Consider the following 19,520-nt stretch of genomic DNA (forward strand, 5'->3'; position numbering starts at 1 on the left):
TACAGAGCAACTAGTCATCCAAGTGCACCATCTACTTTAATAGAGCAATGTATTGTTTGGTGAATAGATGTTCCAATTATTTTGCTCTGGTTTTTCCCTTCAATAACATACATTGATTGTACCGATGGAAAGAAAATTTGCAAATGTTGGAATTTTGAAATTAGAGGAGAAACTGCTTCCAATATCCAGCTGCTGTGGTCAAGGATCCCATCTACAACATTACCTTACATCTTTCAGATGCTGACTGAGCACTTCCAGCATTTTCTGTTCTTATACCACATTCTTTGCACTGTTGCATGCAGTATATAAAGAAAATGTTTGCACTGCGCACAACATAGACTGTTAAAGAGCTGAATCCATTGTTCAATTGTTGAAAAATTGGCAAGTGCAGCTTTTGCACTGTCACTTGCAATTTCATTAATGAGTTGTTCAGTCTGCACTCTCTTTTGCAGTGTGCCAGATAGAATAGAGAAAGCATCTCCTAGTAGTAAATCATTAAAACAACAGTTCAAAGTCAATAACTTATTAATGAAATTGAGAGTGTTGGCTAACACGCAAAGTCTAACAACCAGTGGATATATTCCCAAGATGTTCAAAGCCTACTGTGTTAGAACACACCTCTATGTTTTCTGTGCAGCTGCTAATGGACTTTATCACCATGGAAACTAACAGTTACTGGTGAGACCTAAAAACACCCATCGTTTTGTGGCAGCTTCTTTTCTGTCAAAAAATAACACTTCCTCTCTCTCCCCTCTCATTTTTCCAGCTTCCAAATGCACTTTATTTTTCTTAATTGTTTAACATCTCAACTAAAATAACTGATAGAGAAGCTCGAGACAAGTGCATTGTGTGTTTGTACACTATGGTGTAGTCTCAGGGTAATTGCAATTTTTGTGCTCTTCTTCCTTTGCCCTTGCCGTCTACACTTAGCATGCTCAACACTTGTGTTATGTCACATCTAATTCCACTTCAATAAAAGTTATATATTTTAGTTTAAAGCATGTTTTATCAAAATTGATAATAGATGTAGATACTTGTTTCCTCTCACTGTACAAGGTTTTCTTTTTAATTTGAATATAATAATTCATATATATTATTTTAAACAGGACCTAGTTTAATGAGCAGCAACTCTCAACCTTCCCCTCTACCCCTAAACCTTTAATGATTAAAGCCTAAATGGCAGTGCAAATACACAAGACTGCTCAAATGTTTTGGATTCTATCTACTAAGCCAATTGTTTTAAGATGCTCTCCCTTGCCCAGTTTGTGATCAGGATTGTGGGATCATTGTGATGTCATTGCAAAAGCACTTCTCTCCCCATTTCTGAAGAACGGTGCACTCCAAACTTTTGTGTTTACCAGTAAACTTTTGTTAACAGTCATTAAAATGGGACTTTTTAAATGTGTTACCTTCCTTAACAAGCGACGCAATTAAAAATGTCCTAACAAAGCTTATCGAAAGTCTTGTAATGACGTCACAGCCTGGGGCTTGCTTTTAATCCAGTTCCAGTTACACAAAATGCCAAACTTCAAACGGTCTCCGGCCCTGCAGTTCCTCAGCTGAGAAACCAGAGCGGGTATTGTGCAGGCAAGCATCCAATCCAGGTTGATGGTGAAGCAAAGCCCACCAGTCACCATACCAACTGTTCTCTCATGCCCTGGAGTATCAGATTCTTTTACAGTGCTTCTTTCTCCTTCTGCGAGCATCTGCTGAGCTTCATCTCTGCCAGCTGGATGTACCTGATCACATTTGTATCTGCATTTAAACAAGGACAGAATAAGAATAAAGATGAGCCAGTTGACACATGTACATCTATACACTGTTTTAGTTTAGATTAGGAGAGACCCCCTCCTCCCCTGGAAGTGCTGACATTTTTGCATACAAGTTCACAGGCACCTTCTGCCCTTGGGTACCATCCCAATAGCCAGACTTCATATGCAAACTTAGACAGGACATGATGACAGTCTGATTCACCATTTTGGCCTGCCTTTATAAATGAGTGTGGTGCTGCCCTCATTCAACTTCCACCCATTGGCAAATTCAAGCAATGGGTTAGTAGACAGAGATTTTGCAGCCCGTGTTCTGGTTGAGTTTGCCTCCTTCCCTCTTAATATGTGGGGCCAATTAGAGTGCCCCAGTTGTCACCCTGACTGAGATCACCTATCTCCCTCACAGGTCAGGGATCAAACCTAGCGTCTTCCTTATCTTGGCCTTTGTACTATACGGGATAGTTCATCACCCACAGGTCACCAGAATGGCCTTTCTTGATGTTGCTAGGGCTGGGGATACTACACACCTCATCGCTCTCAGTCTTCCTATGAACCAAAGTTTCAAAGCATGAAAACAAAGGAACAGGGAAGAGATACATTTAAGAAGTCACCTTCTTTAATAGCACTAGCGAATCTCCAGTGATGTTACTGAGAACGAATTGCTGATCAGTTTAATATACATAGAAACAAGGTGAGTTCAGAAGTAGCAAGCAGACCTAGAACTTGTAAAGAATTGGTCAGAGGTTTGCACAGAAACATTGGAGTGTCATAATTTTTGATTGGTCAATTTTTGGTAGATTTTTTTCTGCTATGAGCATATGTAAAAGGCAATGAAGGCCATAAGCAAGATTGTATTGCATCAGTAGATGTAGACCTGTGTACAAATTAATACTTTTCCCTTTAGCAGTATCTAAAAGGTTAATTAACAACTTGCACTTATATTTAGGAGCAAAACATCCCAAGGTGTTTCATAGGAGTGATTACCAAACAATCTATCTCAACAGCCAATATCCCAGGACATGAATTTACAAACCAGTACCTAAACCTTTCAGAGAAGATGTCTTCACTGCCTCTGCTTCTCAAGACAGGCTCTTACACAGTTTTACCATCTGCTGCAGGGTGACCTTCAGGCAGCATATGGAAGAGAGAAAAAAGACTTGCATTTATATAGTGCCTTTCATAACCCCAGGATGATGTTCCAAAGTGCTTGGCAACTAATGAAGTCCTTGAGTCACTGGAGTAGGACTTGAACCCACAAATTTGTGACCCATAGGTGAAAGGGTTACAAATGAATCCCACCCTATATTTGTGGCACCAACAGGATGGCCCTTCTTACAGGAATGAACATTACCACAGCATGAAGCTTTCACATTAGCAGATCTCCCCAACCCAACCCAGGGACATGTGTCCAATCAAATCATCAGCTGTGCACACCTGTGTCCCGCAAGTGATTGGTGCTCTGTCGGCAAGGACCAGCCCATGCTCCCTGTGCAAAAGGGACATCAGCTGAACAGAGTGAAAAGTTTTCACTGAAAGGTCTGCCTTGCTAAGTCAACTAACTGAGGAGTATAGTGAATTGGCTAGCAATTCTTCCTCATCGCAGGGGAGACTGTGATCGTTTGAGTGTATGGAAAGCCTATTTGTGGCATTTCTTAGATTTCATTGCATTTACAGCACATTCAAAAGCCTCTATGAAATCTATCCATCTTAATGAAGGGCTTTTTTTGTTATTACTATTCATGTGAGCTTCGCTGGCTGGGCCAGCATTTTTGTCCATTCCTAGTTGCCCTTGGGAAGGTGGTGGTGAGCTGCCTTCTTGAACCACTGCAGTCCATATAGTGTAGGTACACCCACAGTGCTATTAAGAAGGGAGGTCCAGGATTTTGACCCAGTGACATTGAAGGAACGGAGATATATTTCCAAGTCAGGATGATGAGTGACTTGGAGGGGAACTTCCAGGTGGATGGACTTCCCATCTGCCCTTGTCCTTCTAGATGGTAGTGGTCGTGGGTTTGGAAGGTGCTGTCTAAGGAGCCTTGGTGAATTCCTGCAGTGCATCTTGTGGAGGTACACACTGCTGCTACTGTGCGTCGGTAGTGGAGGGAGTGAATGTTTGTGGATGGGGTGCCAATCAAACTGGTTGCTTTGTCTTGGACGGTGTCAAGCTTCTTGAGTGCTGTCGGAGTTGCACTCATGCAGGCAAGTGGAGAGTATTCCATCACGCTCCTGACTTATGCCTTGTAGATGGTGGATAGGCTTTGGGGAGTCAGGAGGTGTGTTATTCATCGTACAATTCCTAGCCTCTGACCTGCTCTTGTAGCCACAGTATTTATATGGCTAGTCCAATTCAGTTTCTGGTCAATGGTAACCCCCAGGATTTTGATAGTGGGGGATTCAGAGATATTAATGCCATTGAACATCAAGGGGCGATGGTTAGATTCTCTTTTTTTGGAGATGGTCATTGCCTGGCACTTGTGTGGCACGAAAGTTACTTGCCACTTGGACAATATCCAGGCATGGGCTGACAAGTCTTGCTGCATTTGGACATGGATTGTTTCAGTATCTGAGGAGTCGCAAATGGTGCTGAACGTTGTGCAATCACCAGTGAACATCCCCACTTCTGACCATGTGATGGAAGGAAGGTCGTTGGTGAAGCAGCTGAAGATGGTTGGGCCTCGGACACTACCCTGAGGAACTCCTGCCGTGATGTCCTGGAGCTGAGATGACTGACCTCCAACAACCACAATCATCTTCCTTTGTGCTAGGTACTACCATTATGAGTGCAGGGATACTCCTGCCTCCAAGGGTTTTACTTTCTTTTGTTCTCTTCGTGATAAAAAGTAGGAGAAAACGCTTGGAAATTCCACAGATTGTTAGGGTATGAAGAGGGAAAAATAAATTCCGGAAGAGGAAAACAAAAAGCAGAAAAAGGAGATGAAAGGGAGGATTAAAGAAGCCTTTAAAGTCACATTGCTTTCCATGTGGCCCATTTTCCAGATGGAAATTTCCGTTCTTAGCCATGTTTATTCTTCGGTATGAGGTGACACTGCTCCCAAGTGAAAATTTCAATCCCAGTTTTGGACCATTGTTACGAAACGTGGATGTGGGTGTGTGTGTGGAGAGCAGGCCATTAGAGCTTGATCTTAGTGCAAAAAAGGAAATGGCTTGAAGCTACTGCCATCTGAAAATTTAGAATGTTCAGAATAAACAAAAGTTTGTCTTTCCTGGTGGCTTGCATTTATTCTAACGGTGGTAAATATGGAGCTCCAACTGGTACAGATGCCACTAGCCTCCACAACCAACTGTGCTTCAAAACAAAACACCCCATATGATGGCCAACATGCAATGTTGGCAGGCTACCTGTTGACGCATGCACTTTCGCACACACATTCCTATCTGCCAGTTTTAAGCTGCCCTTTAGATCAATGTGAAAAAGAGACCAAAATCCAAAAGTAAACCAGTCGAAGAGAGGGTGAAGGTAGGCCACAGATGGGCTGACAGCTGTCAGCTCCTGCAGAACTGGATTCATCAACAGAATTTCAAGTCTCCAGATTAGACTCTTAGCATAAACAGCATATCAGACCTTGAGCTGCTTCCTGTGGTTGGCCTGTATTTTGGGAGTCTGGCGGAGTATCCCTATAAGTTTTCTCCTGGATTGCTTGCAGGGGTGTCTCGGAGGTTAATCTTTAAATCCAGGAGGCTCCAGACAAATTGGGAGGAATTGTTCCACAAACTTCAAAGTGCACAGAGTATGGGGTGCCAGTGTCCTCTCCCATCCCAAATGCTCAATCATTTCAGTTTAACTCTATCACAATTCATTACATTTATCCGTATTGATTTATAAGCTTTTTCATGCCAAGTGAAATGTGTATCCGATTGCTATGAAGTCACAAGTCATGCTAGGGAAGAGATAGGAACATTGAAACACAGAGACTGGAATAGATCATTCAGCCCCTCGATCCAGTTCTGCAATTCAATGGCTGATCTTAGACCTAACTCCATATCCTTCAATACCTTCAGATAACAAAAAAATGATCAATCTCAGATTTAAACCATACAATGGATCTAGCATCAATCGCCATTTGGAAGAGAATTCCAAAATTCTACCATCCATTGTGTATAAAAACGTTTCCTAATTTCACTTCTGAAAGGACGGCCCCTGATTTTTAGACTTGTATTAGATTCCCCAACCAGTGGAAATAGCTTCACTCCCAATCAGTTCCTCTTAATATCTTGAAAACTTCAATCAAATCACCCACTAACCTTCTAAAAAAACCAGGGAATACAGCCCAGTTTGTATAATCTCTCCTCATGTCCTGATGCCCAGGTTTTGCTGTGGTAAATCTAGGCTGCATTCCCTCCAAAGGCAATATATATCCTTTTACAAAGTCCAGTGCCCAGAACTGCTCACGGTACTCCAACTTTGGTCTAACCAAGTCTTTGTATAGGCTGAAGTATGATTTTCACCCCCTTGCATTCTAATCAGCATTTCACTAACCTTTTTGGTTATTTTTCTGCACTTGTTCATGGCATTTTAATAATTTCTGTACCTGGATCCAATATTCCCTCCAAGTTGTGCAGCCCTTAGCGGCCTGCAAGCTCCTGCACAGACTGCACACAAGCTGATCCCTTTACGTTATTGTGCGAGTGTGGCCGTGCTAAAGAAAAACTAAAAGGGGCCTTGCACTCCAAAGAAAAATTGGAGGATGCATTGCTTGGCCCCTAAGTCCTTTTGGATCTCCACTTTTAACCACTTAGAAAGTACCCTGTTCTATACCTTTGAGGTCTAAAGCAGTTGACCTCACATTTGCCTACACTGAAATCCATTTGCCACAGTTTTGTCCATTGGTTTAATTTATTAATATCTCTCTGTAATTTTATGCTTCCATCTACACTGCTTACCTATTATGTCATTGGCAAATTTGGATAATTGGCTTTCTACCCCAGCATCTAGGTCATTAATAACGAATAATTTAGGCCCCAACACAAATCCTTACGGGACACCACTGGTCGTATCCTGCCAATTAGAGTGCCTGCACCTAGCTAATTTCCTAACCTGATCAGTAATTTGTCTTCAATCACACGAGCTTCAACTTTAGCTAACAATCTTTTATAAGGGGGCCCTGTATCAAATGCACTCTGGAAATCCATAGAAATAACATCCATACACATTCCCTTGTCCACCACTTCTGTCATCTCTTCATAAAATTTAATCAGGTTCATCAGGCCAGACCTACCCTTTATAAATCCATGCTGGTTCTCTCTGTTCACCTGAACATTTTCAGGCAGTCACCTTTAACTATAGGCTCTAGGGATTTCCCAACAACAAATACGAGGCTAAATGGTCTTTAATTTCCTGGCTTTCCTCTCTCATCTTTCGTAACAAGAGGAGTGGCATGAGCAATTTTCCAATCTAAAAGGAGCTGCTCACAAATCAAAAGAAATTTGGAAGGTAATAGCTAGGACATCTCTAATGCTCTCGCCTACTTCTTGTAAAGCCCTGGGATATAAACCATCTTGTCCTGGGGGTTTGTTACTCTTTAGTGCCATTATATTCTTCATACTGTTACTGTGTTTTGCTTATGTTAATTTTGGTGAGTCCCAGTCCTTGATACAATATTAATTTCTTTGGGATTTCCAGCATGCTAACCTCTTCCTCTACTGTAAATATAGATGCAAAATATTTATTCAACATGTCTACCGTTTCCTTACTCAGGGCACTGGGATCCTTTCCATACTTCTGTTAGATGCAGGACGGTTCTACACATGTTGGTACGTTGATGGAGTTTTGTGTCCGGTTCTGGGTGCCACACTTTAGGAAGGATGTGAAGGCATTAGAGAGGATGCAGAAAGGATTCATGAGAATGTTTCCAGGGAGGGACTTCTGCTGTGTGCATGTTGGAGAAGTTGGGACTGTCTTCCTTGGCGAAGAGAAGGTTGAGAGGAGATTTGGTAGAGGTATTCAAAATCATGAGGGGTCTGAACAGTGTAGATAGGGAGAAGCTCTTCCCATTGGCGCAAGGACTGAGAACAAGAGGACACAGATATAAGGCAATTGGCAAAAGAAGCAATGGCGACATACGAAAAACCTTTTCAAGCGGTGAGTGGTTAGGATCTGGAATGCACAGCATGTGACTGTGGTAGAGGTTGGTTCAACTGAGGCATTTAAGAGGGAATTGGATTATTATCTGAAAAGAAAGAATGTGCAGGTTTAAGGGGGGAAGGTGGGGGAGTGGCATTAGGTGAATTGCTCCTTCTCAGAGCCAGCACAGACATGACCAGCCGAATGGCCTCCTTCTGTGCTGTAACCATTCTGTGATTCTATGGTTCCAACACATTAGTAATGGCCAAGAAATCTATATACAATATCTGACTGCTAGCAGACTTGTCTTCGAAGGCAATTCATTTGTCCCTGAAAAGTCTAATATATCCTATGGAAATTTGAGAGAAATGGGTCTAACTCTAGAACTGGTGCAGATATGGTTATCCATGATGAGCGTTTTTCATTTTACAAATCATTCGTCCTACTTGGATCACATACAAGACCAAGAGAAGTTGGTATTTGATATTAGACTGGAGAAAATGAAGGGTAATCACTGGTGCCGAATGCACGTCTGGTCCATTCACTGTTCACACACTGCAGTGTGACAACGTGTGCCTGTCGAATGCTATAGAGAGGTGAATGTTCAGCCAAAACTTGTCTGAACAGAAACTGTATACTTTGGTGAACCTGCTGCTTAAAAAAAAAGACCAGAATCTCTCAACTTTCAGACAATAGCCTGGAAACAGTCACAAATTCAAACATTTCTACTGTATATTTAGAATTAAGGTTTTAACAGTTGTGAAGACATATATAAAGAAACAAATAGGTAGAAGTAACAATGTATGTTGTCGCCGCAGATGCTAAGGACAGTAAACTGTTTAAAAGCTGTCAATTTAGATGTAAAAGCTCTAAGATGAGATAGCTGCAAGTTAACACCTAGCTGTTTCACTTACTGTGTTGCCCCGAGTTAGAGTGACAGTAAGAGTGTTAAGTGGTAACTAGCTAAACCTGTGCTTTTTTTGTTCAGTGATGCAGAATGAGGTGAAATACAGTAAACACTTTAAAAGCTGGCACCAAGTTAAAAATAAGACATGAAACGCAAGCATGAAAAATATACAGCTAGCTGTTCAGAGTGCTGGCCAGCAGATGACTGTTGTTGAACCTACATCAGCTGGCTGGAAACATTGCCTGATAGGAATGGGGCATGAATGTCTTTATTTCTACATCATTTTGCTCCTTCACAACCAAGTGTACCTACAAACCAAATCACAAATACCTTGCAAAATACTGCAGATGCTGGAAATCTGAAATAAAAACTGTAAGTGCCGGAAAACCTGAGCAGGAATGGCAGCATCTGCGGAGAGAGAAACAGAGTTAACATTTTGAGTCAAATATGACTCTTCTTCAGAACCCTTCACTTTTGAAGAAGAGTTATATTCAAGTCAAAACATTAAGATATTGACCTACTGAGGCTGTGGCCCTAATTACTAATGCACATTTCAGCAATATACGATGTGTTAGTTCAGCAATTATGAATTCTCAGGAGAAACAGTGAAATGAGTAGCAATATGTAATGTTTATGATGGGTTTTAAGCAGTTAAGTTTTATATATGATATTTAATAACATATTTAACATATGATGTATGGACTTTAGTACAAATTGCAGAGTGTAGTAGACCTTTCATTTTTATTCTTATTAAATTATTCTTTATTAAATGAAGGAGACCTGCATTTTGCAAAATATTGTAAATATTTGCATACTGGAATGTTCCTAATTGTGCAATCCTTACAATATCTTATACTTTATTTTTATTTTAATGATTGTCTATAACTATGTTATGAGTTACAATTACTTGTTTTATTTGAATCGGCATCACAATGATGCCATAATGATTTTGCAATGAACCAGTTACTCATCCTTCCATCCACCTTCCTACCTACTGCAAGACCACATCAGATTAAGATGACCCTTCTGTCCATCTAATTTCCTCCTTCTAGACTACCAATCCTGCCGTCTTCTGATTGTGGCATCTGGCTATTTCAATAATCAGTCTAGTGACTTGTCCTCAGCTACTCTTCTTAGCAACTTGCTTTAGCTGTTATGATCACCTTCTTGAACCACTGCAAGGCTAAATACCAGTATGAATGGGGTAAGTACCATCTGAGGGCTATGATATTATTGAAATTGAGGTCTACATACTCTGGGCGTGGGCGTGGGGGCACGGGGAGATGGTTGAAGTTGGTTCTTGCTCAAGAATATGTGGGATTATTTAAACTTGCTTCACAGAACAAGAGAACATCCGCTAGCAAAGGTTATCGCGAGGTCAGAAAATAGGCTGAATACCAGATTATAACCTGAATAAGCATCTCTAACAGTCTTGTAATATCTCTGAATTATGGTACTACAGATATTACTGGAAAAGCTAACTGGACAAAATGGATGAAGAACGAGGAGGCTCTGAATTGACAGAATGGAAGAGAAATGATGAGGCTGATTTTTAAAAAGTTGTTCAGGGTGTGTGAATATCACTGGCTGGGCCAGCATTTATTGCCCAATCTTAATTGCCCTTGAGAAGGTGGTGGTGAGCTGCCTTCTTGAACCGCTGCAGTCCCTGTGGTGTAGGTACACCCACAGCGCTGTAAGGGAGGAAGCTCCAGAATTTTAACCCAGCGTCAGTGAAGGAACTGCAATATATTTCCAAATCAGGATGGTGAGTGGCTCAGAGGGGAACTTCCAGGTGGTGGTGTTCCCATCTGTCTGCTGCCCTTGACCTTCTAGGTGGTGGTGGTCGTGGGTTTGGAAGGTACTGTCTAAGGAGGCTTGGTGAGCTCCTGATTACAATGAAACAAACTGCAGTATGTATAATATCAGAAGACACTAGAGGTTGTTATTGCCTGGGACAGTAATAAATCAAGAGGTAGCCAAAAGGCAGCATACATTGATGATAAGGAATGGATAGGAGATATAAAGTGGAAGTCTTGTGGTGCAGTGGGTAGTGTCCCTACCTCTGATCCAGAAGTTCTGGTTTCAAGTCCCACTCCAGGACTTGATGGCCAAGGAAGAGTATCAACCCTTCCGACACACGCCAATGGCAGGTGGAGAGAGTGGGTCAGCCAAGCGATGGAAAGGAAATTGGAGCCTCTATTGTCATGATTCATAGCTCCAGACTACAACGTGCATGTAAAAGTGATGTTGCCATAGCAACTTGGAACTCCTTGGGGTTGGCTTGGATCAGATTGGTGCCAACAGCATGGGGTTCAACCCTTGTTCTGGCTGGGGTGGATTCGGGACCTGCCTCCTCGGCCTACCTGTGGTGGAGATCACAGCACTGTGGGTCGGACTTGCCTTTGGGCAGAGAACAGAAGAAATAGATGTAAGGAGAGAGAGAGAGAGGGAGAGATAAATACTCCAGAAAATATTTTTAAACTAAAATTAAAACTGCATGGACTTATAAATGGTACAAATTTTCCTTTGTGTTTAGACAGTTCGTGTTGATCAGACTATCCATGAAGCATCCCAACAGTAGCTTCAAAATCAGGGACTAGTTTCCCAATGGGAGCTTTTACAACAGTCATTCTGAATCAGTCATTATTACCAATGTCCTTTACATGCCTTGCTGCTTCAATGGAGTGTGTCAATTCTGCAGGCTGAATGTTACATTGGTGGCAGGGGTCCCGACACTGGGGCCAAAAGCAGGGAGTGACCTTGCTTCAGTGGGCAACAGGACCCAGGGCTGCATTTTGCTGGCGTCAGGCAACCAAGTGGTTGCCATCCCCATTAAGGGCAGCAGCCCACCCCTAAAAACTGCCAGGTCAATCAGAGGGCTGGCAGCACAGCAGCTTCAGAAGCGTCACTGCTAACAGCGGCCAGTGCTGGGACAACATCTGGAAGTTGAGGGTGTATCGATGGCCAAGTGCTCTCAAAGTCAGGTAGTTGAGGTCTTGGGCCACCCAGGTCAGTAAGGCAGGCAGGCAAAGGGTAGGGGTGGGAGTGGGGGGTGGGGGTTGTGGGGGAGGGGGAATGGTCGCTGAGGGCAGGCAATGCTGTTGCCAGGGTGGGTAACCATTGCTGCTGGGTGGCCCTTTCATAGGCCGAAGAGTGCTGGAAAAGGAGGGCCGCTTGGAGCTCGTTGGGAGGCCACCAGGTCTCACTGGACAGTCCATCCACATGGCGATGGGCACCCTCACAACCGGTAAAATGCCAGCCAAAGTGGGAAGAGGCCCTTAATTTGTCACTTAAGCAGCTCAATTGGACTCCAGGCAAGAAGGCTGCTGGTAAAATGTCATGGCAACAGGAAGATGGTGGGCACAACACCCGCTGCCTTTCTGCACTATTTTGCCAGCCTTCCAGGCTCCCAGTCCATCCCTAAAGTGCTGGCGAAATTTAGCCCCCTTGTCTGCTCAGCCCCACCTCCCAACAACATTTTTGCCTGTAGCCTAACACTTGTCAGTGGATACGTGAGTCAAATGACCCTCACTCTGAAATTGGTTGCCAGAGGGTTTGATACTAGTATTGTTTTCCCCATCCAGTCCCTTCCAATTTTTCCCCTTTTCCCACCAAGGATGCTGCCTCTTGCATGGCCCCCTGCCAAGATGACCATTCTTCACGTGCAAGCCTAGACCTTGAATGTTTACAGACTATTTTATCATCACAACATCGTCCTCACTCTATGTCCACATGAGTCAGGAATGAGGATACTTATTCTTACTTTCCCCTTCGCTAGTGCAGAGGCGCTAAGCCTGATTTACGGCACCACCGTCGCTGCTAAGCGCCACTAAGATATCCAAGATGGCCCTGGAATTATCTGTCTGCAGACTGGGAGTTACTGTGCAGCACTAACCCAGCTGGAGTTTATGGGGTCACTGTGAAGGCACCTCTTTTGCATGAATCAAGTGGGTGCCACTTCGAGCACACCTCTGCCACCTGCCTGCCAGGAATTTCTGATGGGAGAGGTGGTATATCTAGCAGAGAGTTTGGCTGCCCGAGCGCTCCTAACTCTGCCTACGCTCCTACTGACTTTCCGATCACAGGGGCTCATCTGAAGTTTTGTAAAATGATTTCCAGGTTCTTTGCAGTGTCGGGGCACAAAGGGAAGCCAGGCTCTTTGGATGAGACCCATATACACCATTGTTGCTGGTGTATTATGGAGGTACTGCAAGTGGAGGACTTGTGGCAGCAGACAGCCAGAATCCTGAAAGGAATTTGGAGGCTGAAAATATACTGAAATTTACCAACAGTCTTCACAAAGGGTGGGAGAGGCAATGAGGATGACTAGGAACACTGGCCAGTAACTGAGTAAAGGAGGATAAGGGAGGGGACCAAAGCAGCACAGACCAGGAATTGAATCTGAAACCTAAAGTTATGCATTTATCTTCTGAGTCAACAGGACAGCATCATAGCTGGCATCTTAACCAGAGCATCTTTAGACCAGCTTCCTTAGTCTTCGTCAGCTCTGCTCACAAAGAGGAAATAGATAAGCAACAGAAAACAGCTCCTATGGACCCCTGAGCCAAGTCAAGAAATAATATGGATGATACTGATCTACACCAGTGGCACCAAATAGGCTCATATTGAACTGGCAGTTTTACACTGCACCCAAATCACTTTTTCGTTGACATGAATGGAAAATAATCAAGTAAAATGGCATGCCACTGCTTCCCAATAGCAGCATAGATCAATTTCACTCCCAATATTTCTACAACCACTTGGTTCATTAAAACCTAAGTACCCAACTGAAATATCTGTCACACTTTCAATTGTTTCATAACAGCCCAAATTATTGTTCCGGATGGTCATAGTTGACCCAATAGCTTTATTACACCCTCTTCGTTCTCTATTACCCTCTCAAGTACAATTAAATTTTTCTTACCGAGGTATCTTCACCACTTTCCTCTCTCAGCCTCTGCACTGAAAGACTTCTCACCCTCGGTGATTTCAACTTCCATCTCAACAACAACAGCAACTTACATTTTATTTTATTCATTCACAAGATGTGGGCGTTGCTGGCTAGGCCAGCATTTATTGCCCATCCCTAATTGCCCTCGAGATGGTGGTGGTGAGCTGCCTTCTTGAAACGCTGCAGTCCATGTGGTGTAGGAACGCCCGCAATGCTGTTAGGAAGGGAGCTCCAGGAATTTGACCCAGCGGCAATGAAGGAACAGCGATATGGCTCCAAGTCAAGATGGTGTGTGGCTTGGAGGGAAACTTGCAGGTGATGGTGTTCCCATTCATCTGCTGCCCTTGTCCTCCTAGGTGGTAGAGGTATATGGTGCCTTCAACATAATAAAATGCCCCAAAGTGTTTCACAGGAGAAATATAAAACAGAATATGACATTGAGCCACATGTGGAGATATTAGGTCAGATGACCAAAAGCTTGGTTAAGAGGTAGGTTTTAAGGAATGACTTAAAGGACGGAAATGAGGTTGAGAGACAGGGAGTTTACGGTCCAGGCAACTAAAGGTGCGGCCACCAATCATGGACCAATTAAAATTGGGGATGCCAAAGAGGTCAGAATTAGAGCAACGCAGATATCTCAAAAGGTTGTGGGGCTGGGGGAGATTACAGAGATAGGGAGGGGGTGAAACGATGGGGGGGATTTGAAAACAAGGATGGGAATTTTAAAATCAAGATGTTGCTTGACCAGCAGGCTATGTAGGTCAATGAGCACAGAAGTGATAGGGGAACGGGACTTGGTGCGAGTTAAGGAACAAGCCGAAAAGTTTTGGGTGATTGATAGTGTTTTACATGGCCTAACCAGATATGGTTGTAAATGGCTGGTCCGTCATATACTCTCAAGTCTGCGTTCCTTGGATTAAAGGCAGCAGAGATGAAGGCCATTAAGAATCAGGGTGAGAGAGGGTCATTGTTTCAATGGAGACTAGGACATCAAAGGTGGATGTGTAGTAGTAGGGTCTGTACAGGGTTAATGTGGAACGAAGTACAGTGCCACCCACACAGTGATGTAAGAAGGCACAACACCCAGAGCCAGGGTCAGTCTGGAAATGGACAGAGATGTGTAAAGATCTAGGATGGAGTCTGCACCATAACTGTACCCTCTCCTGTATATATGTATATAGTTATGAGTTGTTAATAAAGACTTACTGTTAATACACTCAAAGACTACGAAGCCTACTGCATGGTACCCGAAGCAGGTTTCTTCATGGTGTCAGCGTCCCGATCAGAAATGTTTATCTACACACAAATGCAAAAGACTAAGAAAAAGGGCACATTCAATGGATTCTGAACTGAAACAAACTCCCAACTGAAACTACAGATGTGGAGAAAATTCACCAGAAGTAAAAAGTTCCAGAGGCAGAAGAGCCTGGAAGCAAAAAGGTAGAAGTTTTACTCCAGCATGAGACTCCATTGAATTTCCCTTGGAAATCCAGCTTCAGGAAGCAGTGCTCACAGCCTGCGAATGTGAGATAAATTTGTTTAAATTCCAGGCCAGCCAGTTCTGAGAACCCCCTTTTCAGTCGGTCAGAAGTACTGTTTGAAAGAAACCCGTCGCTAATCCTGAACCCCGACTCTGAATCTCAACACGTGACTCCACTTTGTGCAGCAGGGGGCGTTGGGTTCCCAGTCATCGGTGTGATCCTTTAACCACTGAGGTGTGGCAATAAATAGATCTTTAAGCTGATGTGTGTTGTCTGGAATCAGCCTCTCTCTCTTCTGAGCAGGGGTGCCTGCGTAGCCCTAGGACTCCTCCAGGCGGCAGAAGGTGTCAACACTACCACTGTTGTTAGCCAACCAGAACAGCATGGGCCTGAGTCCTCAAACACCAAACAGGAGTCAGACTCTGATTTCATCTGTGACCTTTCTTCTCTTTTTGTGGGAGCAGATTTGCCCATCGTCATTCTAGGTCCCGGTAAGTCCCCAGTGGTCAGACCAACCTATCGCGTACAAGATTACCATAGCGCCTCCAGTAGGTGTGGTAGCAGAGAAGGATCAACAGTCTTGAGAAGATTCTACCTCCAACTACTATGATGGTACTGTTGGTAGACACACCAACCACTGTGCACACATGGCAACTTCCAGTTAGCGTGCCAGAACTACAAAAAACGCCAGGACCCTGTAACAGTCTTGCATCAACAACAAAAAACAGAGGTGAACATGCTACTCAATCTTCTTCTTGCCACATGAATGCCCTTCCTCAGCCCCAGGGCTTCCCTTTGGCCCCAAACAGTAAAAGAAGAAAAGTGCACCACCAGGCAGACCAGTACCAGTTTTGTCAGCCCGGTAAGAAAAGATCAAGAGTAAAAACAACCATACACTACCAAACCAGCCAGACCAACCAGGCATGGTTTAACATGATGCAATGGAAGAAACAGATAAAACCATACCCAAATGCCAGTCCAGCCTCAAAGCCAACAAGAACCAGAGCCACTCTCCCGACAGAACAGCAAATGAGATGTGGGCAGGTTATAAGGCTTCCAGGCCATCTGAACCTCTGACTTCAAGGATTTGAAGTGGGGAGAATGTTGTTTATGTTAATGCTGTAATAGCAATAATGCTGGAATAGCATTAAGGTTGTAACAGTAAGGTAAATGCACAAGACTTATAACAATGTAAGAATTGAAGTAAACTAAAGTAACTCTACATCCATGGGATAAAGACTTGGGGGAGGGTATAATAGTAGGGTCTGGTATATAAAGGGTTAAGGTGGGACTGAGTACAGTACCGCCCACACAGTAATGTAAGAAGACACATGACCCAGAGCCAGGGTCAGAAATGTGTAAAGACGTAGGATGGAGTCAGCTCTTGTGTATAGTTATGAGTTGTTAATAAAGACTTGTTGTTAATATACTCAAGACTATGAAGCCTACTTCAGGGTGTCTGTGAATTAGGCAATGATCTTTCCCAGGGGGATGATACAGAAGGAAATGGGATTGGGGCATGGAGGCAGTTGTGATGTAGAGTGATACAAAGAAATAATCAGAGATGGTCTTATCTGTGATTGATACAAAGGGACTCGCAAGACCATGTAAGGTGGTAAGGTCAAGGAAGTGGCTGCAGAAACGAGTTGGGGAGAGATTTAGGAAGGATAAGACGTATGTGAACTCAGAGGAGAGCATGATGAGTTGAGATCTTGTCCCTGAGACCCACTGTCTGCTCCCTCAATCCTCATCCCACTAAACTGCTGAACACCAACTTTCCCTCCTGGTCCCTATGTTAACGATATTGTTAATAGTTCTCTCTCTTTTAGGTGCTGTCCCTTTTCTCCTTTAAATGGGCTGTCATCACACCTCTCCTCAAATAACAACCCTTGACACCACTATCCATGTAAACCACCAACTCATCTCCAACTTTCATTTTCTCTCCAAAGTCCTTAAACACATTGTCGCTTCCCAAATCCGTTCCCAGCTTTCTAGGAACTCCAATGTTTGAATTTCTCCAATCAGTTTCCACCCCTGCAACAATACCAAAAGAGCTCTTATCAAATTCACAAATTACATCTGATGTGACCGTGACAAAGGTAACCTTCCCTTCCTCGCCCTTCTTGATCTGTCTGCAGTCTTTGGCACGGTTGACCACACCATCCTCCTGCAACACCTCTCCACTGTTGTCCAGCTGGGTGGGTCTGCTCTCACCTGGTTCCATTCTCATCTATCTAATCAATGCCAGAGTTTCACTTGCAATTTTTTTCTTCCTGAACTGTTACCCCTGTTGTCTCGCAAGGATCTGTCCTTGGCCCCCTCCAATTTCTCATACATACTGCCTCTTGCCGACATCATCTGAAAGCGTAGTTTTAGATTTCATATGTACACTGACAACACCCAGCTCTACCTCGCCACCATCTCTCTCGACTCCTCTATTGTTGCCAAATTATCAGACTGCGCACCTGACATTCAGAATTGCATTTGCAGAAATTTGCTTCAAGTATTGGGAAGACTGAAACCATCGTCTTCAGTGCCCGCTCTGTTCCCCAGCTACTGACCCCATCCCTTTCCCTGGCAACTGTCTTTCACTAAACCAGACTGTTTGCAATCTTGATGTCATATTTGTCCCCGAGATGAGCTTCTGATCACATAGCCATCCCATCAATAAGAGCACCTATTACCATCCCCATCACTTCACCCGACTTCCCCCTGCCTCAGTTCATCTGCTGCTCAAACCGTCATTTTTGTCTTTGGTATCTCTAGACTTGATCATTTCAATGCACCCCTGGCTGGTCTACCACATTCCATAAACTTTAGGTCATCCAAAATTATGCCGCCTGTATAGTCCTGTTGCCCTATCACCCATGTACTGACCCATTATTAGCTCCTGGTCAAGCAACATCTCAATCACCTTTGCTTTCAAATCCCTTCGAATCTCAGTAATCGTTTCCAGCCCCACTATCCCCTGAATATCTGCATTCACCTAATTCTGGCCTCTTGGGCATCCCCAATTTTAATCACTCTGCTATTGGTGGCTGTGCCTTCAGCTGCCTAGGCCCTAAGCTCTCGAATTCCCTCCCTAAACCTCTCCACCTCTCAGTTAAAACACTCCTTATTTTTTAAATTTGTTGAGATGTGGGCATCGCTGGCCAGGTCAGCATTTATTGCCCTTGTTCAGAAGGCAGTTAAGAGAATCACATGTAGGCCCAGACTAGGTAAAGACAGCAGATTTATTTTCCTAATTTTAATTCCCGATTTTTACGGAATTCAAACTTCACCATCTGCCATGGTGGGATTCGAACTTGGGTCCCCAGAGCATTACTCTGGGTCTTTGGAACACTAATTTAGTCACAATGCCACTATGCCACTGCCTCCTCATATGGCTCAGTGTCATATTTTGTTTTATAATAGTCCTGTGAAGTGCCATGGGATGTTTTATATTATTATAGGCATTATATAAATATAAGTTATGTCTTATGTAGTGCAGATAGAGGCTGAATAATGTGAATGCGTATGGGGGGTCTACTGGTTTTGTAACTAGATTAGCTCATTTAGTGAACTGCATTAATAATCTAGGGGATGGAAATTCAAATCCCACTGTCACAGTTTGAGAATTAGAATTCAATTAAAAAGTCTGAAAGTAATAACTGCCCCATCCACACCATTAGGATTGACTCTGAAATTGTTCAGTAAATCAAAATCAAAGCATTTAATCAGGGCAAGTAGGATTGGGCAATAAACGCCAGCCTTACCAGTGATGCGCACATCCCTAGGCTTATTATGTGAGAGTGCTGCACCTTCTGAGCTGCCATATTTCAGATGTGATATTAAACTGAAGCCTCAAAAGCCCTCTCAAAAAGAAGTAAGAGCCCCCAATGCACTATGCGAAGAAGAGCTGGGGACTCTTCCCTGTCAGCTTAGCCAATACTTATGCCTCAATGAACATCACTATAAGAGATGGATCCGGTCAATATTACATTGCTATTTGTAGGGGCTTGCTGTGCTTAAATTAGCTATAATGAACAGAAAATGTCAGAAATACTCAACAGGTCAGACAGCCAGCATTTTTTTGTTCTTATTTCTGTTCTCCAGCATCTGCAATGTTTTGTCTTTATGCAAATTGGCTGTTTTGTTTAGATAGATAGATAATTGGTTGATTAAAAAATCATAATGGTGGCTGGTGCCGTATACAAATAAAACAAGCAATCATAATTCATAACATAGTTATAGAAAATCATTGAAATAAAAATAAAGTATAAAATAATATAAGGATTGCACAATTATGATCATTTCAGAATGCAAATAATTACAATATGTTGCAAATGCA

At 43.2% G+C, this 19,520-nt stretch overlaps 1 protein-coding gene across 1 annotated transcript in view; it reads right to left on the minus strand.

Moving 5' to 3' along the window:
- Positions 1–893: 893 nt before the first annotated feature.
- ttc9 (tetratricopeptide repeat domain 9) overlaps positions 894–19,520 on the minus strand; it is a 116,872-nt gene continuing 98,245 nt past the window's right edge. The window contains exon 3 of the mRNA XM_078563140.1: positions 894–1,755. Within this exon, the coding sequence (XP_078419266.1) occupies positions 1,676–1,755 (80 nt within the window). The 3' untranslated portion in view covers positions 894–1,675. The remainder of the gene's footprint in view (positions 1,756–19,520) is intronic.

This window comes from Cetorhinus maximus, chromosome 18 (assembly GCF_964194155.1).
Source record: "Cetorhinus maximus chromosome 18, sCetMax3.hap1.1, whole genome shotgun sequence".
NCBI lineage: Eukaryota > Metazoa > Chordata > Chondrichthyes > Lamniformes > Cetorhinidae > Cetorhinus > Cetorhinus maximus.